We start from the raw sequence: 25,649 nt of genomic DNA, 5'->3' as shown, positions 1-25,649 counted from the left end.
ATACAATTCAAATTAAATAATGGTGGATTAGGAACAAGCGGCTGCTAAGTTAACGATAATTGTCAAAGTTTAAAACTTACTATTGTGTATTTTACACATTCGTTTGTTTTCTTCGCACGTTACTATTTAAATATTTTGTCGCCTTGTTCTTTGTTTTTTTACATTATCTCTAAACCTTTTCTTGTCCAACACTTAATTTTACAATAAGTGTAATGAAGTTTACTACTCCATGTAAATTTAGTTTATCTATGTTGTATTTGTTTCATGTCGCCTAACAAGTTTTCATTCTGTCAACTATTTTGATTATTGATCCGGAAACCTAAGATGGTGGTGGTTAGAGACCTAGTGTTTTTTATTTTGTAAAGATCTTTGTGCCCAAATTTAAGTTTTATGGTTGCATATATAATGACAAAGACAGAAAAAAAATGTGCAGTGTGATTGATACATTAAAAACATGATTATGTCCAAACCCTTTACAATAATTCATTTCACACTGTACCGTGATTCTTGAGATAAAAGATTTTGACTTTAGTGTGGGATCATTTAAATAATAACTTTAATTAACGTCTTAACCAACAGTGCTCCTTCTAGATTTCCCAGAGAAGAGTCACAGCTGACGTACTAGTTTCTTTTTCTCTTTTTCTTATTCGTAAACTCAAAAAGCGTAGAACGTTATTTCTTGGTCACGTTCCGTCTCTGATTTTTCAACTTTGGTGAAGAAGAAGAAGAGACATACATGCATGTGTCTAAATTATGAACAGTGAAATCTCCTCAATGCAGATATATATATATATAAGGAGCAGAAACCAAACATTTACTTCATCTTCCATCTAAAATTCTCTCTTGAGTTTTCTCATCTGTTTCAAGAACTTGTTCTTTAATTAATCTTTTATTATTTTTTGAATCTTTGATCTGACACAAAATTAAAATAAAAAGAGAGAAGAGGAAAAAAGAAGAAGGGTTTTGACTTTCTTGGATACAAAATGGAGGGAACTAGTTTTCAGAAAGCGAGTAACAGTTTGAGAAGAAACTCATCGGCGTGGAGGAAAGATTCAGGAATGGAGATATTCTCGAGGTCTTCTAGAGAAGAAGACGATGAAGAAGCTTTGAGATGGGCTGCTCTTGAGAAGCTTCCCACTTTTGATCGTCTCAGGAAAGGTATCCTCACCGCCTCACATGCCGGTGGAGCTATCAACGAGATCGATATTCAAAAGCTCGGGTTTCAGGATACGAAGAAACTACTAGAGAGGCTCATCAAAGTCGGTGACGACGAGCATGAGAAGCTCCTATGGAAACTCAAGCAACGTACCGATAGGTATAAAAAAAAAAAAAAAACTCATCCTTTCTAGTTTAGCTTTCAATCAAAACACCAAAACAGAGGAGCTCTGTTTCTTGTGCTCTGTTTTGTTTGATCATTCAGCTCAGGACTTAATATATAATTGTATGAAATTATGAAAATGACAGAGTTGGAATCGATCTTCCGACTATAGAAGTTAGGTTTGATAATCTAAAAGTTGAAGCAGAGGTTCATGTTGGAGGCAGAGCTTTACCTACGCTCGTTAATTTCATCTCCAATTTCGCTGATGTAAGAATGAGTTTTTGCTTATTTGTTTCTTTTGTCATCAGACAAACAAAAAAAAACAATATTTCTCTAACAGCTGATTCTTGGATGATATTAACAGAAACTCTTGAATACACTACACCTTGTTCCGAACCAAAAGAAGAAGTTCACTATACTCAACGACGTCAGCGGAATCGTCAAGCCTGGCAGGTGAATCTTTAGAGTCCATTTAAACCATTTTATTGAGAAATTGTTAAATATACTTGAACTTGTTGACCAATGAGGCAATGGCCATCTTTGAATTGTGCAGGATGGCTCTGCTCTTGGGTCCTCCAAGTTCTGGGAAAACGACCCTCTTGCTTGCCTTGGCCGGAAAGCTTGATAAAGAACTAAAGGTACCACTCATCTTTACCTCTCCCTCTATCTATTTTGCAATATCATGTGTGTGTTGTTTTCTTTTTTATCTATATGATTTGTGTGAATCAATTATAAATTTGATTCTTTGCCCTTGTAGCAAACTGGAAGAGTGACTTACAATGGTCATGGAATGAACGAGTTTGTGCCACAAAGAACAGCAGCGTATATCGGCCAAAACGATGTTCATATAGGTGAAATGACTGTTCGGGAGACTTTTGCTTTTGCCGCTCGCTTCCAAGGTGTCGGTTCGCGTTATGGTGAGTTTTAACAAGTCCTCTGTTTTCTATTTTTCTTGAAACATTCGATTCGGTATGTTGATTTGTGATAATCATCGAAGTTTTCGTGACGCATTAGATATGTTGACGGAATTGGCAAGAAGGGAGAAAGAAGCAAACATCAAACCTGACCCTGATATTGATGTCTTCATGAAGGTTTGTTATATAACTTATATTACTTGCCTCAAGATTTCAGTTCTCTTATATAACAAGTATTCCATTACAGGCATTGTCAACAGCAGGTGAAGAAACAAATGTGATGACAGATTATATCCTCAAGGTAAGGACTTTCCTATAAGAGAGAGTTATGAAAGTCTTATGCTTGAAAGTTGAAATCATCTAAACTCTTTTGTAAATTCTACAGATCTTAGGGCTTGAGGTCTGCGCAGACACTATGGTCGGCGATGATATGTTGAGAGGTATCTCGGGAGGACAAAAGAAGCGTGTCACTACTGGTGAAATGCTGGTTGGACCGTCGAGAGCTCTTTTCATGGACGAGATATCCACTGGTTTAGATAGCTCAACGACGTACCAGATTGTGAACTCCCTCAGAAACTATGTTCATATCTTCAATGGGACAGCTCTGATCTCTCTCCTTCAGCCTGCGCCAGAGACATTCAATCTCTTTGATGATATCATTCTCATTGCTGAAGGTGAGATCATCTACGAGGGCCCTCGTGATCACGTCGTGGAGTTCTTTGAGACCATGGGATTCAAATGTCCTCCAAGAAAAGGCGTCGCTGATTTCCTTCAAGAAGTAAGACTCTATTCATAAGAACACAATTATACGAGCGACTATGTTCCATGTCTTAAAAAATACTTTACCGATGACTACTCTGGCAGGTGACATCAAAGAAAGACCAAATGCAGTACTGGGCACGACCTGATGAGCCTTACAGGTTCATAAGAGTGAGGGAGTTTGCAGAGGCGTTTCAATCATTCCACGTTGGGCGGAGAATCGGAGATGAGCTCGCTTTGCCCTTTGACAAGAGAAAGAGCCATCCGGCTGCTCTAACCACCAAGAAGTATGGAGTTGGGATAAAAGAACTTCTCAAGACAAGCTTCTCCAGAGAATACTTACTCATGAAAAGAAACTCCTTTGTTTACTACTTCAAATTTGGACAAGTAAGTGATCACACGTCTTGAAATAAAATTTCCTTGTCTCCAAGACAGACTTATGGAAATGTTGTTGCTTCCATGTGTTTACAGCTACTGGTCATGGCATTCTTGACTATGACGCTTTTCTTTCGCACGGAGCTGCAAAAGAAGACTGTGGTGGATGGGAGTCTTTACACGGGAGCCTTGTTCTTCGTCCTTATGATGCTCATGTTCAATGGAATGTCTGAACTTTCAATGACCATTGCAAAACTTCCTGTGTTTTACAAACAAAGAGATCTTCTCTTCTACCCTGCATGGGTATACTCTCTGCCTCCTTGGCTCCTCAAGATCCCTATAAGCTTTATTGAAGCCGCTCTCACAACATTCATCACTTACTACGTCATCGGCTTTGATCCCAACGTTGGAAGGTACAGATACATTCATACATACACCAAACAAGTAAACATGACAACTTTGGATACTTATGGATGAGCTGCTAATAGTTCTGCTGGTTTCTTGTAGGCTGTTTAAGCAGTATATACTGCTCGTGCTCATGAACCAGATGGCTTCTGGATTGTTTAAGATGGTGGCAGCATTGGGAAGAAACATGATCGTAGCAAACACATTTGGTGCATTTGCGATGCTCGTCTTCTTTGCCTTGGGTGGTGTGGTACTTGCACGAGGTATGAGTTCATGCACATACGTCTGTTGCCAGTTTGTCATATACTCATATCAAATGCTTATCGCTGTTTTCCCATTTACCTGATCAAAACAGAGGACATTAAGAAGTGGTGGATATGGGGTTACTGGATCTCCCCAATCATGTATGGACAGAACGCGCTAATGGCCAACGAATTCTTCGGACACAGCTGGAGTCGAGTAATTATCACCCTCCCTAGTCCCCTGTCCTCTTTAGATTCGGAAGACATTTTCCAAGGTTTTGGTATTTCTTTTAGACAGGACTGATACGTTGGTTGTATTACAGGCTGTCGCAAACTCAAGCGAAACACTTGGAGTTACTGTCCTCAAGTCTCGTGGGTTCTTACCCCATGCATACTGGTACTGGATTGGAACTGGAGCCTTACTTGGATTCGTCATATTGTTCAACTTTGGTTTCACGGTTGCTCTGACGTTTCTGAACTGTATGTAAATTACTCTATTTTGCTTGTTCACATCTTCTGATACAAAAGCTATTTATCTGAAAACTCTGGAACTTTCTTTACGTACAGCCTTGGGAAAGCCTCAAGCTGTTATGGCAGAAGAGCCTGCGAGTGATGGAACCGAGCAAGAACTTCAGTCTGCTAGGACAAACGGTGTAGCTGAAGTCGGTGCCAATAAGAAAAGAGGAATGGTGCTACCATTTGAGCCACATTCAATTACCTTTGACAATGTTGTATACTCAGTTGACATGCCCCAGGTAATATCCTTGCTCGAGGGTTCTATATCAGTAATGCAAGAAACTTCCTACTAATCTTTATTTTGTGATTTTTCCTGCACAGGAAATGATAGAGCAAGGCACACAAGAAGACAAACTTGTCCTGTTGAAAGGTGTGAATGGTGCATTCAGGCCAGGCGTGCTCACGGCTCTCATGGGTGTCTCTGGCGCTGGCAAAACCACTCTGATGGATGTTCTGGCCGGAAGAAAAACCGGTGGTTATATTGATGGAAACATCACAATCTCCGGTTATCCTAAGAATCAACAAACATTTGCCCGTATCTCAGGATACTGTGAACAAACTGATATTCATTCCCCACATGTCACTGTTTACGAGTCCTTGGTTTACTCAGCCTGGCTCCGATTACCTAAAGAAGTTGATTCAAACAAGAGAAAGGTTATCCAGAGACCTTATCATTTCCAGAAGTTAAATGAGGAAATTGAAATGATACTAACAATGTTCTCTGTTGTTTTGGTACAGATGTTCATAGATGAAGTGATGGAGCTGGTGGAGTTAACACCGCTAAGGCAAGCACTGGTTGGACTACCTGGTGAGAGCGGTTTGTCAACAGAGCAACGAAAGAGACTGACCATTGCGGTGGAGCTGGTTGCAAACCCTTCCATAATCTTCATGGATGAACCTACTTCAGGATTGGATGCACGAGCTGCTGCCATCGTTATGAGGACTGTAAGGAATACGGTCGACACAGGCAGAACCGTCGTCTGCACCATTCACCAACCTAGCATTGACATCTTTGAAGCCTTTGATGAGGTATTAAAAATTACATTAAACGCGAATCTGAAAAAGAACTTTCAACCATTTGTTAACATGGTTTGGCTATGCATATATATGCAGTTATTTTTGCTGAAACGCGGAGGTGAGGAAATCTACGTTGGACCTCTTGGCCACGAATCAACCCATTTGATCAACTATTTCGAGGTAACAAAACAACTTAGATAATCACACTAACCTTACAATTTGTATTGGAAGAGAAGAAAACATGGACTGAATATGTATTGTTGACTATGCAACAGAGTATTCAAGGAATCAGCAAGATCACAGAAGGGTACAACCCAGCAACCTGGATGCTTGAAGTCTCAAACACATCTCAAGAAGCGGCTTTAGGAGTCGATTTCGCCCAACTCTACAAAAATTCAGACCTTTACAAGTAAGTACATTTCACAGTCATGTTAAAGCCAAATCACAAATTTAACATCAAGATTTAAATCTCACCAATAACATTCTCTCTTATCATAGGAGAAACAAGGAGCTTATCAAGGAGCTAAGCCAGCCAGCTCCAGGATCAAAAGATCTGTATTTCCCAACACAATACTCGCAATCCTTCTGGACACAATGTATGGCTTCTCTATGGAAACAACACTGGTCCTACTGGAGAAACCCTCCTTACACGGCCGTCAGATTCCTCTTCACAATAGGCATTGCTCTCATGTTCGGCACAATGTTCTGGGACCTTGGAGGCAAAACGTAAGCGTAACCTCCCCATAACACAAACCTTGATGCTGGCTAGGTTTCAAGACTGACATAATTTGAATTTTTTCATCTTCCAGGAAAACAACGCAGGACTTATCCAATGCAATGGGTTCAATGTACACAGCTGTTCTCTTCCTCGGGTTACAAAACGCAGCTTCAGTGCAACCAGTCGTCAACGTCGAAAGAACAGTCTTTTACAGAGAACAAGCCGCCGGAATGTACTCCGCCATGCCTTATGCTTTCGCTCAGGTAACTCAAACAAATCCATCCGACCGTGATAAAGTTCACATTTTTATTTCCAACCCAAAATCCCTAAAATTCGTGTTTATCAGGTTTTCATCGAGATACCATACGTCTTCGTGCAAGCGGTGGTGTACGGTCTCATCGTGTACGCAATGATAGGGTTCGAGTGGACGGCGGTGAAGTTCTTCTGGTACCTCTTCTTTATGTACGGATCATTCTTAACATTCACCTTCTACGGCATGATGGCTGTGGCTATGACTCCGAACCACCACATCGCCTCCGTCGTCTCCTCTGCTTTCTACGGCATCTGGAATCTCTTCTCCGGCTTCCTCATCCCTCGTCCCGTAAGTCTTCACCCTTATTATTTATTTAATTTCAAAATAGGCTATAAACGTATTATAATATTACGTTTTGACCCCAAACTTTTTAATGAAAACAGAGTATGCCAGTGTGGTGGGAATGGTACTACTGGCTTTGCCCAGTTGCGTGGACATTGTATGGATTAATCGCATCACAGTTCGGTGATATCACGGAGCCAATGGCTGATGGTACTACTGTGAAGCAATTCATTAAAGATTTCTATGGATACAGAGAAGGTTTCTTGGGAGTGGTCGCCGCCATGAACGTCATCTTCCCTTTGCTCTTTGCCGTTATCTTTGCTGTTGGAATCAAGAGTTTCAATTTCCAAAAACGATAGACAAGTTTTTGCATTCTATTTTCTGTAACAATAAGAAAATATATTTTTTTGTTTATTATATACTATTCTTTCCTTTTTTTGTAATGCTGTATTGATATATAAATAAAAGGATGATCAACAACGCTGGATTTAGATTGAATCCTCTAACTAAATGTTACATACAGAGCAGGTTACTATCTTATAAGATGTGTTACAGACAAAACAAAGCCAAACGTAATCCAGGTTTCTTGTGTAATAACATAACAATCTCTTGATGTGTGTATTCCTTTTTTCTTGGTTTCTAACCTCCGCATGAACATTGTCCATCTCTAAAGTGGTGGAAATGCTCAGCATCTCTAACTGAGATCTCTCTTCTTACTGTTTTGGAGATGAACTTTACTGTATTGTGGCAACTCTCACACATATTGAGGTTCTTTGTCACCCAAATCGGCATTCCTGGGACCGTGTTGATCAGACCAAATGCTATGGCTTTTCTTTCGCTATGTCCACAGAATATCTCATCTCTCGAAATCTCTGTCTCATCCATAGAACTCGATTCTGAACTTGTAGTAACCCCAGCTTCACTCATTTTCTCATAGAACCCCTCTAAAACAGTGTTGATCTCTTTTGTTTGAGGATGGTACTTGTCATCGCTAAGAAAGGCGTGAACTTTACCCTTTACTTCAACCCAACTACATCCTGCATCAACTGTTAACCCGTTTTCTTTCATCATTCTTCTCACTTTTGCAACTTCTCTCCATTTTCCACAATCAGCATACAGATTACATAACAGAATGTAGTAGCCAACACTTTCACTGTCCAGCTCAAATATGCGCTGCGCTGAAAGCTCACCAAGATTAATGTTGCGGTGAATCCTGCAAGCGTTAAGTAAAGCTCCCCATACAGCTGGATCTGGGGTTACTGGCATTTTCTGAATAAACTCGTGTGCTTGTTCTAACTCTCCTGCACGACCAAGCAAATCAACCATGCAAGCATAGTGCTTCAAGTTTGGAGTAACACCATATTCCTCCATAGTGCTAAAGTACATTAAACCTTCTCTCACCATTTGGGATTTGCTACAACCACATAACAGTGAGATGAATGTAATCTCATCTGGCCTTACTCTGGACTCAACCATTTTGTCAAATAGCTCCACCACCGCCGACCCTTGACCCCGTTCTGAATATCCAGTTAGAAGAATGTTCCATGATGAGACATCTTTTTTCTGTGAGTTGAACTGATTCCAAGCAATGTTCATTCTCCCACACCTTACATACATGTCTAAGAGTGCATTTGGAAGAAAATCATCAAGCCCCACTCCTGTTCTCAGTACATGAGCATGAATCTCTTTCCCACACATCAGAGCTCCGATTCTAGCACAAGCTGCTAATGCAGCTGTTAAGGTTATTGCATTCGGCTGCAACGTCATTTTCATTTGTCGGAAGAATATTAAGGCCTCAAAACACCGGTTGTTGAGTCTAAGCCCTGCAATAATCGATGTCCAAGATATTACATTCTTGCGGGGGATGTTATGAAAGATGTCCAAGGCCTTATCAATGCATTTGCACTTCGAGTACATATTAATGAGATTGTTTGCAACAATCACATAGGATATGAGCCTTGCCTTAACCGCAAGCTTATGGAGCTCAACACCTGTATCAAGATCACCTAGAGTAGCACAAGCAGATAGAACAGCAGCTACTGTTATTTCGTCTGGCTTCACGGAATCTTGATCCATCATTCTGTAAGTGTCTATGGCCTTCTCGGGCAGAAAATTATACTCATAGCCTGAAATCATAGTGGTCCATGACACAATGTCTTTGCGCTCCATTCTGCTGAACAGTTTTTCAGCTTCACGCCATGACCCAGCATTTAAGTACATCTGCGTTAAAGAGTTGCAGACAGATACATCAACAACAAAACCAGTGGTTATCACATAAGCATGAATATCCTTTCCTAATCTTCCATCTCCAAGAAGCTCACAAGCAGAGATAACACTTGTCATAGTCATCAAATCAGGATCAACGGAAAGCCCACGCATTGCAAAGAATAGCTTCAACCCTTCATAACACATCCCATTCTCAAAGTACCCCGAGATCATTGCGTTCCACGAGATTATATCTCTCCTAGGCATTCTATCAAAAAGCAACCTCGCGCTCTTCACATCACCACACTTCACATACATAGTAATCAAAGCGTTTACTACATCAATATCCAAATCATATCCGTATCGAACCACATGGACATGAACCTCTCTTCCTCGAGCTAGATCAGGTATACCTCCACAGGTTCTCAATACACAGGGGAACGTATAGACGTCAGGCTTCACACCACCAACCCACAACATCCTATGATACAAACACATAGCTTCGTCGAAATAGCCTTGCTTCGCATAGCCACCGACCAACACGTTCCAAGAAAACAAGTTTCTCTCAGACATTTTACCAAAAACATACCAGGCATCAACCAAATTACCAAACCTGACAAACATAGCGAGAAACGCGTTGCCGAGTTCAACACCCAGGCTGCTCATGGAATTGAGAGCAATATTATAAACCTTAGAGCCTTCCTCCTGTGCTCTCTTCCACTCGCAAAGCCTGACCAGAGCCACAAACACATCTTCGTCAACAGTAACCCGCAACTCCTGCATAGAATTGAGAAGCTTCATAGCTTCCTCCAGCTTCCCGTTCGCGCATAGACCATGTAATTGAGAATTCGAAAAGTGGGTACTGCTTGAACTCGAGCTAAGAACAACAGATAGTCCTTGAGATTTTCTCAAGAAAAGTTTCCGAATTCCAAAATTCCAATAGAAACGAACGTTTCTATGCTTATGAGCCTTTCTTAGGAAAGAGTTGGACTTGCCTGGATTGAAATAAAAATGAGGACTTTGAGCAGAAGACGCCATCGTAGGAGAGACAGAGCAATGAACATGGTCACACCAGTAGAGGTTTTACATTTGGGGTTTTAAGGCGAGAAGATAAAATCGACAAAACTCTTCCCTTTAATTAACGGATGATCTTCCTCTTCCAAACTATGTCGTTTTGGCCTTAATTTACTCGTTAATTACTTTTTTGTTTTGGTTAAAGTTCACTTTCAGTGTTCACCAAAGTTACAGAGAAGATGATACTGTATTATTGAACTTGAAAATTTTATTACTTTCGTATTGGTATCAAAGAGAAGAAACAACAACGAAAAAAAACGCATATGACTAAATGATTAATTTGTAGTCTTTCTCTCACACTAACAAAATCTTACTCCGACCAAAACGCTAAAACCAACACGCAAACAATCCCAAAAAAAAACTTTATCCGTCATCATCTAATTGTTGGTTGGAGTAGATTTCTCCGATAGTTGGCTCGCAGATTCTCCTGGTGGTGCATCCTCCTTAGACACGACAGGAATCTTGACTGATGAAGCTCTCTCCAATTCCTGCTCGAGTTCTTCTTCAGACATGAGAGTGTTGAACTGTCCTTCCAGCGACTTAGCAGCAGCTAACCATGCAGTGACTATACCGAGCAGGATGATTCCAAGGTAAGGCGTGGAGTTGGCGAGTGAGCCGAATGTAAGGATCATGAACTGCTGGATTAGAGCACCGCCTGATTTCCCCAATGGGTTGCAGACTACATCAATTGCAGCTTTGCCTTTAACCTGCAAAACAAATGGCACATACCGTAAAAATCCAAGATCGAAAGAATGCAACTACGTTTTTAAGAGAAAAGTGAGAAACCTTGGTGTCCTCATCCAATGGGATATAAGCCATTTCTTTGCAAGGATCAAACAAGCTGTACTTGGCGCTCTTGCTGAAGATATTCTGGAGAGCACCAACGTACACAGCTGCGAGTAGCGGTGTCATACCAAGCTTGGCAACCAGTGGTGCAAATGGGCCCCCAAACAGTATCAGAGAGAAGAAGGCAACGCCGGTCAATAGCAGAACGGTTGGCGTGATCTTTGCAGCTACTCCCCAACCATACTTCTTAAACACATATTGGCTGAGAAGCATCATTGTGAATGTTGCAATACCCGTGCAGGTTGAGAAGTCTCCCATAAATGCTGAGTACTCGTTCGGGCTAGGGAACTGCATTGAAAGAAAGGATTTTTTTTAGGTTCTTAGACGACAGTGTAGTAGTACTAGTGGTAAATAGTAACTTATCCATGAGGATTTTGTTAACCTGAGCTTTAAGCTTTGATTTCCATGTGACTTCAACAAGGTTGATACTAATTCCATATGCAACCACCAAAGTAGCAAGATCCCTAATGTATGGTGATGACACCAAAAACTTCAAGCTCTCCATTGTTCCCATTTGTGGTTTCACCTGTAACAAATCAGAAAAAACCAGATAAGCTGCGCATTTAGTTACATAGAAAAACCATTAGTATTTTCATATTTTGTATGTTTAACCATATTATTACCTTCTTCTTCTTGCTACGGGTTGGGAGAGGCACATATCTATTCACCCACCAGTAGAGGAAACAGATGGCAAGTCCCATTCCCACGACAATACTCATCATAGCTTTTAATGATACAGCCCAGCCATCAACTCCAGGGCCAAGATTCTTTCTCATGTTAGAGAAATATTTCACAGTTCTTCCTGAGAAAATAAGTGCAACATTTGCTCCTAGTCCAAACAAAGGATAGAACTTTTTGGCTTCGTCAACCGTTGTAATCTGCCACCAAAAGATTGCATGCAAGTTAATTCACAAACATCATAGATATTGACTCAAACGGTTCCAAATCTTCAAAGGCTACCTAACTTAAAAACCCATAAATAAGACTATAACTAGCAGTAGCCTAAAACAAAAAGAAGAGTGTAATCTCACCTGATTGGCAAATCCCCAGAAGAGAACTGAAACCACAACACTACCCCAAAGCTCAGCCATGACATAGAACAAACAGAAACTCCAAATCCGCATGATTGCGAGAGGACCCATGAATCTGGGGCCGAGCGTCGCAAGGAGCTTATCAGCAAGAGCTTCAGGGTGAATCAAGTTGCTGAGAGGGTACATCACAAAACCAAAGGCTCCAAAGTAGACAATAAAAGGAACAATAACAGTGTAAAAGAGAGCCTTTTTAGAGAGAACATTTGAGAGTTTGGTGTAAAGCAACATAAAACCAATAGCCATAGGAAGATTCACCCATGTCTTCAAAAAGGGTATAATCTCAGCAGAGCTTCCTTTCGCCGTCACCACCAAAACATCTTTGGTGTCCCTAAGGATTGTGTAATTGAAAAGAATGCAAAAGAACATAAGCCCTAAAGGAACAATCTTCTTCAGAGTCGTGACCTCAACACCAAAAATCTTAGGCGAGACCGCCGCCATAGCCGCCGTGTCACCTTCGTCGAACACATTTCCGTCTCCGGCGGCCGCAGCCTCCGCCTTGCAGATGAATCCTCTGCTTCTCTCCTTGTGGGAAACCGAAATCCCAAGCGGGATTGACTGAAAGGCTCGAGATTTGGTGTGCCCATTAGAGGATAAGGACAAGGCAGGTAAGTTTGTGGTGAAAAGTCTTTGCTTTAAGGCAAAGCCATGAGAAGAAGGTTGGAGAAGGCGTCTAGACCCGATGGGTTTAGCGGGTAAAGAGAGGAGTCCTCTGGTTTGAATCAGACCTTCCATCTCTCTATCTCTCTTGAACCCAGAGAGCAAGGAAGGGGGATATAGAGGAGGAAGGAGATAGAGAGACGATAAGGTGACGACTCTCTCTGGGGGGGGGGAGCTGAGGAAAGAAGAGAGTTGTTTATTTAGACAGTGGCAGTGAAATAATATCTGATTTTAGACCCAAAAACAAACCCTAACGGGGTTGTAATTACCGTCTAAATGTTGTAATTAGTCAAGGAGAGATGACGTGGTCTGAATATTTTCATAAGATTTTTGTAATGACGTGCTTACTTCACATATTTCGTCAAACGAATAACACAATTAATTAAAGAGGATTAGAACTCGTGCATTGTAGTACTTTGATATGATATAAAAAATCTGCAACTTGTGTACAAATCGTATTGTTTATTGAGCAGAAAGAGGCGTGAATTTTCCCACCAAAGACAACGACTTTTATATATAATCTCAACTGGCATGCAATGATGCATCATTCTCTAACTTTTAATTGATAGAAAACCCTCAAAGACAAATTGATGGGTAGTTGATAGTATTTCTTAATCTTTATTACTATACAGTTTAATTTTAGCAAAAGTAGTAGTGTAGTAAGAAGATTGGTCCTAGTAAACTCAGCTCAGGAAACAAAGAGAGATCTTAAAAGAGCAAATCTCGATAAGTTTTTTTCTTTTGATGAAAACGAGGTGAGGGGCTTTGGTTTACGTGTACCAACTTGGGAAATGGCTCCAATGAGGTGCTGTTGGGACTGTGAAGATCCCCTTGATCCCTTTCCTTCAATTGAACAAGAATCCAAAGGAAAACCAAACTGGCGCTCACAGTCACTTTGATGAATTGCGTCTTATAAAGCTCCACGTCTCATCAAATATCAGCAATGTCAGACTTAAAAAAAATACAGGTCTACTAGAGGAGTCAATGCACGTGAAGCCCAGCCTCCTTCGTAAATTTTTACATAATGGGCTTTCTCTTTTAAACCCAATACGAAGCCCATTAATATTATATTTTTGTTCCATTATTTGTTTTTCTTTTTTTCTTTTCAAGATTAAAATAACAATCAAAAACTATGTTTGGCGCAATCATCCATTTTCAAACAGATTATGTTTCAATTACCATAAAGTATATTTTAAAACGATATAATATACGTTCAATTTCAATTACCATAAAGTTATTTTTTTTTTTGCTTTCATTTGTTGTTGTTTGGTCCGTGAGCCCCTCTATAAACGGAACATTTTTAAAATAAAGAAGAGAAGATAAATTTTTAAATTTCGAAAATTTGTAAAATTGGGTGCTAATTTTTTTTGTAGCTAGGCTGGTGCCTGACTGTCTGGTCATCACGTGGACCAAATTAGCCCCAATAAATAATAGAGAAAAAAAAAACAATTATTTCTCAATTTTGTTTCATTGCAAAAAATCTTAAAACCGTCCGATTAACTTTCGGAAAAATGTCATTTAAACCATGAACTTTCAAATTTTGGCCATTTAAACCATGAAATTTGTTGTAGGTCATTTAAAACATCAACTTTTGTTAATTAGTTTTTTTAAATCCAAGCCAAAAAGACATGACGTTAAATCCGATAATTGACCTACTAACAAACGTTACTATGATGTTGATCACTATGTTACTGACAAAACGACGTCGTTTTTAATGGAAGTTTTAATTCGAAAAATGTCATTTAAACTATGAACTTTTAAATATAGACCATTTAAACCATAAACTTGTAAATGTATGTAATTTAAACCATGAACTTTCATATTTATGTCATTTAAACCATAATATATGAAAAATGTGATCAATCTTTCAAACTCTAATATAGTGTCCTAAAATAAAATGATCAATCCTTCAAACTCTAGTGTAGTGTCCTAATAAATGAAAAAAAGCTCAAGACAAATACAAAAAAAAACACAAAATACATGACAAAGATCGAAAAAGAAGGATGAATTGATGTTCTTCTTTCTCTTTTTCAGAATCGCATCATGAGGCAGAGCCGAAGAAAGAAGAGAGAAACTAAACTTGGGTTAAATGGTTTAACTAGTTAGGCTTATATACTTCTACGGTTTCTAATAAACCAATCGGTCTGATTACCGAACTGAACTAAAATCTGATTATCCAAATCAATTGCGTCGAACGGTTAGGTTTTTTTTTCAGTTTGCTTCGATAACCAAAATTTTTCAGGTTGTCTAGTTTTCACGGAATGCCCAGGACAAGTTCATGGTTTATATGACATACATTTACAAGTTCATGGTCTAAATGGCCGATATTTAAAAGTTCATGGTTTAAATGACATTTTTCGAATTAAAACTTCCATTAAAACGACGTCGTTTTGTCAGTAACAGAATGATTAACGGCATAATAACATATGTTAGTAGGTCAATTATCGGATTTAACGTCATGTTTTTTTGGCTTGTTCAATAAAAATTCATGTTTAAAAAAGCTAATCAACAAAAATTGATGTTTTAAATGGCCTAAAACAAAGTTCATGATTTAAATGGCCAAAATTTGAAAGTTCATAGTTTAAATGGCCAAAATTTAAAAGTTCATCGTTTAAATAACATTTTTTCCAATTAACATTATATATATTTTTCTTATTAATAGAGTATTAAAAAAAAAACAAGAGTAGTATTTACAGTTCTAACGATGGTCGTGAAAACATGTCACCGTACTACACATTATGGTTTTGGTGCGCTGTAGTTATCAATAATTAAAATATATGTAAAATTTTGTTGTGCCCTTTCTATACTGTCTCTATAACACAAAATGGCCTACTTTTTCCTTTGTTCACTACAACTACAAATCAATATTAGTAAAAGATACACCCTTTTCACAATAAAGAAAACTATGACGCTACGTCCTAAATGGAAATCTTAATATATAACCTGTCTTTTTCGTCGACTAATCTATTATCTATATATGTTTTATAATAGGAAAATCGGGTCACAAAAAATATATAGCTTTTCGGATCTTTGCGCGGTACTCAACTGTATCTATCGTTTTATTACCAGTTTAACTAGACCGTGAATGTACCCTACGAAAGAGGATATACTAGTTTGGTGAAACTTGAAAGTTTCGTTAATGACACGACAAATAGCGAATTTATTTAAGCTGTAGTATTTCATGCTAAAAAAATAAAATTAAAGTGGGAAAACTCTTTCGGCTACAGAGCACACAAAAAAAAAACCGCTTAATGTTTTCGAATATAAAGTAGTGTTTATTACACTTTTAAAAGGGATAAGAGAGAATTATCCAATTATAAAATTTGATAGGAGTCCCAACAGAGACGGATCAGACCAAGTTGTCAAAGTTTTTATTTTATTTTATATTCTGTTTCGCTGTTTTGTTGTTTCTTTAAATACAATAATCACTAGAGAGAGAGCTATTTAAGACTGAACAAATTTAAATGCATGTTTAATCGATTAATTATTTTTTAGTCAACTAATACTAATTCTTAAAACACTGCAAAGGGAGTACTACTTAACAAAGCGAATAAAATGACACGACGTGCAATATTAATGTTATTTAAATAATTAAAAAAAAAAAGAATGGTTGAAGAAGAAAAAAAAAAAAAAAAAGAAGAAGAAGAACAGAAGAAAACGGAGGTTTTTAAGTTTTCTGGAGAGAAGAAAGAAACCAATTTTTTTTTAAATTGCCTTTCCTGCGATTCTGAATATCTCTCTTGTTCAAATCTTTTTATTTTTAATCAGAATCGTAGCAATGGCGTCACTTTCTGAGTTTTGAATCCTCTATTTTTATTTTTGTTTTGGGTTGGTGAAAAGACAAAAAGTAGTAATTTTTATCGTCAGCCGCCGATCTGTTGCTGAGAGATGGCAAAATCGTTACTTTCATCTCGAATTTACAAGGATTCGTTTGATTGTTGGTCGTTCCTGTTTCTTCTTCTATCTAGGGTTTCAACTCCGACGACATAGAGAAAGGATCTGTCTTTTTTTTGTTTCATCTTAATCCCTTTTTTTTGTGGAAATTTTGAGTTAGAGCCGTCCGGTTGGGGGGGTTGACCCGATTTGAAGCGGAGCTGAGCTGAGACCAATATGGCAAAAAGTTGGTTTTTGATGGAGAAGGCGAGAAGATGTTTGAGGACTGTGTTCTTCATGGTTACCATGCTCGCTTCGCTGCTTGTTTCTTCCTTGCCATTGTTAGTAGCTATAGGTGATGTGTTGGTTCCGAGTTTCTTGTTGTCGAGCTTTACTTGCATGACGTGCTACGGCGCCAAGGAGCATCTCAGTCGATACGGGTTCAAGACATCTTTAACTGATATTCCTCTCGTCTCCCTTGTCAGATCTTTCCTTGTCATCTGTAAGTACTTATCTTTGCGTTTTTTCTTGCTCTTGTTACTGCTCAACCAACCTCTATGTGTTAATATTATTAGCTCTTATAGATGGCAATGATTGATTGATGATCAAGTTTCATTACTTTTTCGTTTCGTGAGCAGCTGTGTATTTACTCTCGGACGTTCCTGCTCTCTCGCATGGTCCTTACCTCGGAACTGTATCTCTATGCTCTCTAGTTTCGATTCTTCTTCTTTTAGTTAAGGCTTGCCTTTTCACTGTACATTCTCAACTCAACACCGAAGTCTCGTTCTCTCCATCTAGGCAACGGCTCCACTTGAAGAAATCGTGGGGTATGCCGGTTCTGTTCCTCTCATCTGTGGTTTTTGCCCTTGGCCATACAGTTGTTGCATACAGGACAAGTTGCAGAGCAAGGAGGAAAATTTTGTATCACAGAGTTGACCCTGAAGCTGTGAGTTTTTGTTCTTCCCTCCACATGAATCTCGTAATTACTAGTCATTTGCTTTGTTTTTTTGGTTTGAATGAAACTGTGTGTGACAGGTTCTATCATGCAAAAGCATCTTCTTTGGCCATCAGAAAGTCCCACGGTCTCCCACTCCGGTGGTTGGCAAGGCCTCCAAATTTGATGGAGAAGCAAGGCGAAAGCCTTTGTCCCACGATGAAGGTGAGCTTCCAGTGAGGTTGCTTGCTGACGTTGACAGTTTATTTACTACCATCCGAGGACTCACTGTGCATTACAAGCTTTGCGCACCTGGTTCACCTCGGCAGTCTATCTCCTCAAATGTTCTTGAAGCCAATTCTAGTTACAACACGCCGGAGACAATGGCAGGGAGCTTGAAGTTTGACAGGAAAGTGTTAAGCATGGTCACGAAAAGCCAGCATCATCATCTCCACAGGAGCTACAGCAGTCTGTTTAACAATCCTTCCTTGCACGACCCTCTTCTTGATGGTTCTCCTACTTCTCCTCTTCTTTTCAAAGAAATCCCGGAAGGAACGGGCCAAGAGGATGACATGAATATGTTCAATTTTGGGGTTGAGAAGCAAGACTTTGGTGAAAGTGGTCAGTTTGGTGTCGTCCTCGTTCATGGATTTGGGGGAGGAGTGTTTTCTTGGAGGCATGTGATGGGTTCACTGGCTCATCAGCTTGGCTGTGTTGTCACTGCATTTGATAGGCCAGGTTGGGGATTAACAGCCAGACCACATAAGAATGATTTGGAAGAAAGACAACTGATCAATCCCTACACACTCGAAAATCAGGTATATGTCTCCTAATACAGTTTTGAAACTATAGAATCTGTGTTTTCTCAGACTTCATCTTTAAAATAAATCAAATCGTATTAAGAATCTCTATATTTTCCAGGTAGAGATGCTTATTGCTTTCTGTTATGAGATGGGGTTCTCTTCAGTTGTATTTGTTGGTCATGATGATGGAGGCCTGCTTGCTCTTAAAGCTGCACAGAGATTGATAGCAACAAACGATCCCATCAAAGTGAGTATACTTGTAATCATATGTATGGTTTTCCAGGCTTCTCTCTTTTCCTTATTAATCCTAGTTGGTACTAATAATTCTAGGTTGTGGTCAAAGGGGTGGTCTTGCTTAATGCTAGCTTGTCAAGGGAAGTAGTTCCAGCTTTTGCAAGAATACTTCTGCACACATCATTAGGGAAGAAGCACCTCGTTCGCCCTCTTTTACGCACTGAGATAGCTCAGGTGGTGAATCGTCGCGCTTGGTATGATCCTACCAAGATGACTACAGACGTCCTAAGGCTATACAAGGTACCCTCTCTCCTTCATTACTCATTGTTGTACCTCATATATGTCTACAAAAATTGCAAATTTATTGAACGTACAGTGTATCAATTAATGTGTTTTTCCTCTTGTCAGGCCCCACTACACGTAGAAGGCTGGGATGAGGCACTACATGAGATAGGTAGACTCTCATCTGAGATGGTACTTGCACCTCAAAATGCAGCTTCGCTTCTGAAGGCTGTGGATAACCTGCCAGTGTTAGTCATTGCTGGAGCCGAAGACGCCCTTGTGCCATTGAAGTCTTCCCAAGCAATGGCTTCTAAACTCCTAAACTCTGTAAGTCCCTCTTTACTCAGGCTCTTATCTCACCTATTGTTTGTTTTCATGTCAAAATAGGTACTGACTTTGATTCGTGTCAACGACAGAGACTAGTAGCAATCTCAGGATGTGGGCATCTACCACACGAGGAGTGTCCCAAGGCGCTTCTTGCAGCCATGTCCCCGTTCATCACTAGACTTGTACTTCCCCAGAGTAAATAGCCAGATCACTTATTTTCTTTGTCGTGATCGTAGCTTACAATCGATTAGTGTAGCCCAAAAATTTGAGGCCCTGCTAGGTAGATTCATTAAAAGAGTGTTGTAACCTTTCCTTTTTCTTCTCTGTTTTCTAAGATATAAGGGTATTTTTCTTTGTTTACTAAACACTTGAAGATGAGAGTGGCACAGAATCGTGCAAGTCTCTGTAAATTTATCCGGTTTTGAATACAAAGTATTTTGCTTTTTCGTTTGCACTCACAAGTGTCATTATGTTAAATGGCAAGAACCGGACTAAATAAAAACCATACCAACCGGCATAGAACCGGACTCAGGAGGTTTCATTTTAATTAAGCTACTGAAGTTTCCACAACATAGATATAAGGCTAATCAATCAAACCAAAGATTCACAAGGCTGATGGTGTTTTAGCTGCAGCGCAACTCAATCTAGGAGATCAGAGAGAGGAGTCTTCTTGAAGGGATCGGCTTTAGCGAGCAGAGCAGTTAAACCTTTGTTGGGGTAAACGTTATCAGCTTTCATTCTATCATACATTCCGTAAGCTGGAGCTTTGGCATTGACATAAGCCTGAATAAGGGATTGGTACGTCCTGAAGCGAGATTGATAGCCAACTTGCTTCATCGTCTGGAAGATTTTTTCTGTGTTGTGAACATCACCCCTTTTCACATACTCGTCCATCACGTGCATGAAGGAGCTCATCAACGGTTTTATCTTTTTCGACTGTGTTGCCTTGCTTAGTGAAGACTCAGCCTTTTCTACTTCCCCAGCTTCCACATAGAGCTTAATCACTGCATCCCATGTTAAGGCCCCAATATTGCACCCACTGTCTGACATCTGCTTAACAAGATCCTTACCCTTTGAGACCATCTTGTGATCAACGTAAACCTTCAAGAGGACGGAGTAAAAATTAGAAGAAACTCTATGGCCCATCTTCAATATCTTCTCAAAAACCGCCTCCGCTTCTTTGACTTTATCGATCTTTCCAAAAGCCAAAATCGCAGCAAGGGACTCCTGGTAACGGGGTTTCTCTTCACAGATCTTCCAAATTCTGGCCACCTCATCCGCCCTCTGGAGAGAGCCATAGACGGAAAGCAAATCCTTGCACACATAACGATTTTCCTCCAAGCTTTCACCTTCCATCTCTTTCAGCATTTTCTCAGCCTTGTCTTTAAGCCCAGCTGATGCATAGTTTCTTGCAATGATAGATTGTGCACGAAGGTCAAGCTCAACACCTTCACTTTTCATTGTCTCCACAATTTGTTCCATACCAGTTATGTCATTTACGGTATCAATAAGGATTTTGTATGTGTTAAGACTCGGCTTCAGATTTTCCTTTTCCATCAGCAATATAACATCGGCTATTTTCTTCTTGTTGACCCTCTTGTAAAGAATAAGCATCTGATCACAAGCAAATGTTGACAGAGGGAATCCCAAGTCCTTCATTTTGCTGAAAACTTCTTCTGCTTTCTTCACATTGCTTGTCGCTGCATAATTTGCCAGGAGGGTACGGTAGACCAATTCCTCTCTAAAAGATTCCGGGATTCTTTTGATATAGACTTCTCCCTTGTACAGGCCACGTACCTTGGAAATCAAATCAAGCCGAGAAGCATAATCTCTCTCCTCCAATTCAAACTGCTTATTTTCGTCCAACCATTCTGTCATCTGTACAAGACAACGCAAACAACGAAAGAAAGCACTTAGAAAACATAAAGAAGACAATATCTAAAGGCTAGAGACCAAACAGCAAGCATTACTGTGAACCAAGCTAGTTTATTTGATTCTCAACAAATTGATCAGTCAGCTCGTGTTGAAACAAAAAGTATATGCGTACCTGCAAGGCTCTCCCATACATGCGACGTTTACGGAGTTGTAACATCGCGTTTGTAAACTCTGTGCGGTTAATCTCCTTACCTTCTTCAACCCATTTATCAAGTGCACTCCCTACAGCCACTCCTGAGACAGAAACAATAGCCTCAAACAGTTCGGATGATCTCTTGCCTACCACTATTTTACCAGCCTCGGAGTCAGGGACGAGTAGTTCCAGTTCTGATCCTTCAATGTCACCTTCATCACCTGAAAAATCCCCCTCATCTTCAGTATCACCACTAGTCTGGTTAGGATTTGCATGCTCATCTTCCTCTCCGGCAGTTTTAGCGCCAGCGTCTGAAGAAAGTGAACGTCTTCCCATAGAGGAATTCCGAGAGAGCTCGTAAAATCTAGGGAACGCTACGCATTTATCATGTATCAAAGCGTTTAATTCAAAAGCAACGTTCTTTTCTCCCAATGGTACATCTAGCTTAGAGTAGACAGCACTGTAAGCTCCAAGTCGGAGACTTTGACTTCTGAAAAATTAGAAATAATAGAAAGCTGCTTAATTAACATAAACTCTGTATACCACCACTCATAACAGACAAGAAGAAGCATTTTATGGCGGGTCTGAAGCCTATGATTCATTTTCATCTATCTAAAGGATTAAAGGAACTTGTATAATCCTATTTCGGGTAAGAGAAGACAAATGAAATAGTAACTAAAGAAGAAGGATCCTAAATAGTCTAAAGAAGAAATTAAGACAACTATAATGGAGGATTCTAACCTCCGTAAAACCCTGGAAAGAGCGAACATGTTCTCTCACCGGCACTGATCTGCTTTGTAAAACATACAGACAAAACAAAATCAGAGAAAGGAAAGAAAAAAACCCATTTTTGCAAGGTCGGATTTTGAACAAATGTCAAGCATTTCACTCGCAAAGATCAGATCCAGTAAGCAAATAATTTGAATTGTGAAATATTTACATAAAAGTAACAGATGCTTACAGACTACAGAGTGAAACTGGAGAGCAAACGAAGTGAGCACGAAATGGAGCAAAGACCTGAAATGAAGGGTTTAGGGTTTTTACTGCGTTGTTCTTTCGTTCTTCTTTTGTTGTTTGTTTGATTCATATTTGGGCCTCCCTTTAATTTCAACTGGGCTGTATAAAACCACTTTGCAAAAATTGCAGCCTTTCTGTGATTTGACCAAGTTGCATATCTGAAAGACTAATTTTTTTCTTTTTCCTTTTGACAATGATACAAGTTTCTTGTCAAAATTTTGATTAGATTCACTATCCACTCAAATAGAGTTGAAGATGATGTTCGTTTTATTGTGCCTTACATACTTTTAAAAGGCAAAACCATCAGTCACATCTTTTAGTCATGCAAAACCAACTATGAATCTATGTGGGATTAGCTAACGATGTTTTCATTTCGCTTCTACGGTTTTCTCACTGATTCGCAGGCTTTCAGCTTTACGCACAACCTCCTCTGCCACAAGCTTCACGTGACCACTCGGATTGCTCTCCTCATGGTTCACCGAACCCACCACCCATATTCTGACCGTCCCATCTTCTGAACCTGACGTGTATGACTCCCCTCCTGGCGCATACCTCACGCAGTGGACTGGTCCGTGGTGACCCTTGTTACACCCTGCATTCACCGCATTGGCTTTAAAAGGGATACAAACAGATTCCTAAAAATGAATCCCAATTAATTACTCTAGAAACTTACCAATCTCTTCTCCAGTCTGGAAATCAAACCTATGCACCCACATATCTTCTCCTCCAGCTATGAAAGTGTTTTCATGTTTTGGTTCCAAGGATGCCGATTCAACGTTGCAAGGCATGTCATAGCTCTTCAGCAATCCAAAACTAGGAGAGCAGGAGAAAAGCTCTAACATCAAAGGAGACAATGAAAAACAATAAAACTGTAACAGAGGCTGCATTATATTCATCTGAAACTTACTTATTGGCATCCCAAAATTTAACACTAGATCCATCAGCAGTAGTTATATATCTCCCATCCCGACTTACTTCAGCACTAGTAACTGGGAACTTTGTTTCTAATGTCTGAACAATCTTGTCACTTCTTATGTCCCATAACCTACATAAAGCATATGACAAAAAGGACAATGAAACCAAGAATACTAAAGGACTGAGTCTAAACCCAGGGATGATATGATGACATACCTAATGTCACCAGTATCTGTGCAAGAGCTTAAGATAGTATTATCACTATGAAGCCATTCAACGGTTCTGATTAAACCAGGGGAATTTCCAATTTCTTTTGGCGGTGCGTCTAGCCGATTCAAATCGAATATCCGAACAATTTTCTCCATTCCACCAGTGAGTAAAAGGTGAGTGTCCTAGAATGTAATTAATTAGTTGTGCATTATGATTTATAACACAATAGAAACACAAACTACACCAACGATTCTAGACCATCAAATCCTATATCCCACCCTTTTGTATACAGAAAACTTGGCAAAGTGATCAAAATAACTCTTTGTTTGGAAAAGAAACCAGGCATACCTCTGAAAAGGCACATGCACGGACAATGTGCTTGTGTTCAAAGGAGTGTAATTCATCTCCTGTCAATGCATTCCATATCTTCCTGAAATGTGTAATGTAGTTACAAAGAAACAGTCTTAATAATTCCTAATAAATTTAGCTGTAAGCATAAAAAAGAACAACATACGCAGTGAAATCTGCAGAAGCTGAGGCAGCACGCGTAGCATTCTTGTCAAGGCTGCAACTCCAAACTGCTCCCTTATGTCCTTCAAAAGTCCCAATCCAGTCACCAGTCTCCCCATTCCTCAACATCGGGTTCGAATCTGAATAACCAAAAGCCATAAATAAGACGACTCAGCTAGATTAAATCAAAACACACGAGAATTAACAAGAGGTGCAGCCAAACCAATTCTTCAAAGCACATCCGCTATGCAAATCATATATATTCATAATCCAAGATAGCCGCAGTTCCATGTAAAGATGAATAAATACAAAGCGATCAAGAGTTGAATCATCCATATCAAAAGATCATACCTTTGCTTGCGCTAATGAGAAAGAACCCATCTGGAGTCACCGGACTATAAGCCAAATCGACGACGGGACGAGAATGCCCGTGGCACACTAACGGAGCACCCATCTTCTCTTTGTATATATTTCACTAACAAACCAACAAAAATCTAATCAATCAGACGATTTGCTCGTTTAATCGATCTCCGCTTAAAATATGAAAGCATACCAGATTATTATAAATCGTTTTCGATTCGCGACAAGATTGTGTTATGAGTGAATTGATCTGTACGAATGTATGACTATGATATGCTTGAGAAATCTTCTTGTCGAGGATCGCAGTTATCAAAAAAAAAAAAATTGGAAAGAGAAAAGTGAGAGAAGGAGGAGGAATGATAAAAGGAGAAACTTTTTTTTTTTTTCTTTGGCCTTAAGCAGCAGAGAAGAACTCGCGGAGACGACGATGGTAGTTACGCTCTGTAATTAGAAAGAAATAAACCTTTCGATATTTACGAGTAAAGGCTTATATTAGTATTATTTATGATATGGCCCCATAACTTTGAACTTATTACTTAACCAGCAGATATTTTAATATAACTCTTCAAGTCCCCCCCAGTAAATAATTTTGGTCAGCTTAGGTAGGATTGAAGAGTTTTTTTTGCGAGAGCTTCAACCTAACCCATAATTTTATTCCTTTTTCTTTTGTATCAACCATTTTTGGTAAAAGACATTTTTATATTTTGAGACTGACAAATACACGTATTTTTTTCCGTCCGATAGATAAATACACTGTATATGAAGAAACTAATATTGGATAACGTATAAAATATGATTATGATGTTTGAGTGTTTGACTCAATGATTCATCAATACTAGTATAAAAAAATACTAGTCGAAACTCATGGTACGGCGTTTAGAATCCCGTGTCCTTTCAAAGATAGATTTATTTATTATTTTTTTTCTTTTTCAAATTGGGAGTATGACTATGATCTATATCATACCACTTAATTATTTCATTATTCAATTCTTATAGTTTCTGATAACATCAAATACTATCATCTAGCTAAGTATATAGCGTGTTTAGTTTAAAGAATGGCAAACTTTACTCAGATCTTAGAACTGGGTTCACAATAACATGCATATAGTCCCTTTTTATACTTTTAAAAATAAATTAAACTTATTTCAGTATATTTGATTGGGCATTTAATCAGAGGCTACCGAACGAACAGTTGGGATGAAATTAATACATTATATATACACACACGCAATATGACCAAATCGAAGATTCTGGCACAATAAGGGCATTTGCACGGGCAAAGTGCCACAGGCGTGGAGTGATGATGCATATATGTGTGCATTATTCCTTACGTCAGCAATGAATTTTTGGTTATGCAAACTATATCAAAATGTGTATGCATGCC

The 25,649-nt window shown here is 39.2% G+C and overlaps 6 protein-coding genes and 1 long non-coding RNA gene across 10 annotated transcripts; 2 read left to right on the top strand and 5 right to left on the bottom strand.

Moving 5' to 3' along the window:
- Positions 1–574: 574 nt before the first annotated feature.
- LOC104740242 (ABC transporter G family member 40) lies at positions 575–7,357 on the top strand. Its single transcript, XM_010460787.3, has 22 exons — positions 575–1,315; positions 1,465–1,585; positions 1,683–1,771; positions 1,872–1,956; positions 2,076–2,235; positions 2,333–2,409; positions 2,480–2,533; positions 2,618–3,010; positions 3,097–3,378; positions 3,463–3,779; positions 3,874–4,034; positions 4,127–4,230; positions 4,337–4,493; positions 4,581–4,768; positions 4,851–5,183; positions 5,268–5,558; positions 5,643–5,726; positions 5,822–5,955; positions 6,045–6,272; positions 6,356–6,527; positions 6,611–6,865; positions 6,961–7,357. The coding sequence occupies exons 1-22, from the start codon at positions 984–986 to the stop codon at positions 7,216–7,218; spliced, it is 4,275 nt and encodes a 1,424-aa protein (XP_010459089.2). The 5' UTR covers positions 575–983; the 3' UTR covers positions 7,219–7,357.
- Positions 2,411–6,865, bottom strand: LOC147927898 (uncharacterized). Its single transcript, XR_015580890.1, has 6 exons — positions 6,021–6,865; positions 5,758–5,931; positions 5,243–5,585; positions 4,732–5,154; positions 3,079–4,616; positions 2,411–3,001 (listed from the first exon to the last, which is right to left on the bottom strand). It is a non-coding gene; the product is annotated as an uncharacterized LOC147927898 (long non-coding RNA).
- Positions 7,330–10,285, bottom strand: LOC104743319 (pentatricopeptide repeat-containing protein At1g15510, chloroplastic). Its single transcript, XM_019236194.2, has one exon. The coding sequence runs from the start codon at positions 10,100–10,102 to the stop codon at positions 7,499–7,501; it is 2,604 nt and encodes an 867-aa protein (XP_019091739.2). The 5' UTR covers positions 10,103–10,285; the 3' UTR covers positions 7,330–7,498.
- Positions 10,286–10,328: 43 nt separating this feature from the next.
- Positions 10,329–13,215, bottom strand: LOC147927897 (ADP,ATP carrier protein 2, chloroplastic). The gene is made up of 5 exons (XM_087486488.1): positions 12,016–13,215; positions 11,608–11,862; positions 11,367–11,510; positions 10,925–11,272; positions 10,329–10,845 (listed from the first exon to the last, which is right to left on the bottom strand). The coding sequence occupies exons 1-5, from the start codon at positions 12,805–12,807 to the stop codon at positions 10,516–10,518; spliced, it is 1,869 nt and encodes a 622-aa protein (XP_087342614.1). The 5' UTR covers positions 12,808–13,215; the 3' UTR covers positions 10,329–10,515.
- A 2,711-nt stretch (positions 13,216–15,926) lies between these two features.
- On the top strand, positions 15,927–19,628 carry LOC104740238 (uncharacterized). Of its 2 annotated transcripts, none has more exons than XM_010460782.3 (7): positions 15,927–17,107; positions 17,244–17,551; positions 17,641–18,357; positions 18,461–18,589; positions 18,673–18,876; positions 18,985–19,185; positions 19,275–19,628. In XM_010460782.3, the coding sequence occupies exons 1-7, from the start codon at positions 16,843–16,845 to the stop codon at positions 19,386–19,388; spliced, it is 1,938 nt and encodes a 645-aa protein (XP_010459084.1). In that variant the 5' UTR covers positions 15,927–16,842; the 3' UTR covers positions 19,389–19,628. The 2 variants fall into 2 exon arrangements, 1 of the variants encoding a protein (XP_010459084.1); XR_015580889.1 differs by having other exon boundaries at positions 15,959–17,107; positions 18,686–18,876.
- Positions 19,629–19,677: 49 nt separating this feature from the next.
- On the bottom strand, positions 19,678–22,678 carry LOC104740239 (pentatricopeptide repeat-containing protein At1g15480, mitochondrial). Of its 3 annotated transcripts, none has more exons than XM_087486485.1 (4): positions 22,215–22,678; positions 21,995–22,043; positions 21,233–21,743; positions 19,678–21,063 (listed from the first exon to the last, which is right to left on the bottom strand). In XM_087486485.1, exons 2-4 carry the CDS (start codon positions 22,021–22,023, stop codon positions 19,825–19,827), a joined length of 1,779 nt encoding a protein of 592 aa, XP_087342611.1. In that variant the 5' UTR covers positions 22,024–22,043; positions 22,215–22,678; the 3' UTR covers positions 19,678–19,824. The 3 variants fall into 3 exon arrangements, with proteins under 3 accessions (XP_087342611.1, XP_087342612.1, XP_087342613.1); XM_087486486.1 differs by having other exon boundaries at positions 21,995–22,046; positions 22,215–22,340; XM_087486487.1 differs by having other exon boundaries at positions 22,222–22,251.
- On the bottom strand, positions 22,474–24,869 carry LOC104740237 (uncharacterized). The gene is made up of 8 exons (XM_010460781.3): positions 24,459–24,869; positions 24,257–24,380; positions 23,910–24,045; positions 23,744–23,825; positions 23,402–23,577; positions 23,178–23,315; positions 22,944–23,083; positions 22,474–22,862 (listed from the first exon to the last, which is right to left on the bottom strand). Exons 2-8 carry the CDS (start codon positions 24,357–24,359, stop codon positions 22,639–22,641), a joined length of 999 nt encoding a protein of 332 aa, XP_010459083.1. The 5' UTR covers positions 24,360–24,380; positions 24,459–24,869; the 3' UTR covers positions 22,474–22,638.
- Between the last annotated feature and the right edge of the window lie 780 nt (positions 24,870–25,649).

The sequence above is a fragment of the Camelina sativa genome, chromosome 14 (genome assembly GCF_030686135.1).
Source record: "Camelina sativa cultivar CO46 ecotype springtype chromosome 14, ASM3068613v1".
NCBI classification, from domain to species: Eukaryota; Viridiplantae; Streptophyta; class Magnoliopsida; order Brassicales; family Brassicaceae; genus Camelina; species Camelina sativa.
The sequence above is the reverse complement of the archived record's forward strand: the minus strand, read 5'-3'. Positions and strand labels throughout refer to the sequence as shown.

Bases quoted from the DNA above. Each gene is read 5' to 3' on its own strand.
- LOC104740237 (XM_010460781.3), bottom strand. From the start codon at position 24,359: ATGGGTGCTCCGTTAGTGTGCCACGGGCATTCTCGTCCCGTCGTCGAT. The intron at 24,046-24,256 runs GTATGATCTTTT...TTGGTTATTCAG, and splicing joins TCTCATTAGCGCAAGCAAAG to ATTCGAACCCGATGTTGAGG. The intron at 23,826-23,909 runs GTATGTTGTTCT...TACACATTTCAG, and splicing joins GCTTCTGCAGATTTCACTGC to GAAGATATGGAATGCATTGA.
- LOC147927897 (XM_087486488.1), bottom strand. From the start codon at position 12,807: ATGGAAGGTCTGATTCAAACCAGAGGACTCCTCTCTTTACCCGCTAAA. The intron at 11,511-11,607 runs GTAATAATATGG...GATTTGTTACAG, and splicing joins CCCGTAGCAAGAAGAAGAAG to GTGAAACCACAAATGGGAAC. The intron at 10,846-10,924 runs GTTTCTCACTTT...TTTGTTTTGCAG, and splicing joins CATTGGATGAGGACACCAAG to GTTAAAGGCAAAGCTGCAAT.
- LOC104740238 (XM_010460782.3), top strand. From the start codon at position 16,843: ATGGCAAAAAGTTGGTTTTTGATGGAGAAGGCGAGAAGATGTTTGAGG. The intron at 17,108-17,243 runs GTAAGTACTTAT...TTTCGTGAGCAG, and splicing joins CAGATCTTTCCTTGTCATCT to CTGTGTATTTACTCTCGGAC. The intron at 19,186-19,274 runs GTAAGTCCCTCT...TGTCAACGACAG, and splicing joins CTTCTAAACTCCTAAACTCT to AGACTAGTAGCAATCTCAGG.
- LOC104743319 (XM_019236194.2), bottom strand. From the start codon at position 10,102: ATGGCGTCTTCTGCTCAAAGTCCTCATTTTTATTTCAATCCAGGCAAG.
- LOC104740242 (XM_010460787.3), top strand. From the start codon at position 984: ATGGAGGGAACTAGTTTTCAGAAAGCGAGTAACAGTTTGAGAAGAAAC. The intron at 2,534-2,617 runs GTAAGGACTTTC...TAAATTCTACAG, and splicing joins TGACAGATTATATCCTCAAG to ATCTTAGGGCTTGAGGTCTG. The intron at 6,866-6,960 runs GTAAGTCTTCAC...TAATGAAAACAG, and splicing joins GCTTCCTCATCCCTCGTCCC to AGTATGCCAGTGTGGTGGGA.
- LOC104740239 (XM_087486485.1), bottom strand. From the start codon at position 22,023: ATGTTCGCTCTTTCCAGGGTTTTACGGAG. The intron at 21,744-21,994 runs GTTAGAATCCTC...CTAATTTTTCAG, and splicing joins CTTTCCAGGGTTTTACGGAG to AAGTCAAAGTCTCCGACTTG. The intron at 21,064-21,232 runs GTACGCATATAC...TGTCTTGTACAG, and splicing joins TGTATGGGAGAGCCTTGCAG to ATGACAGAATGGTTGGACGA.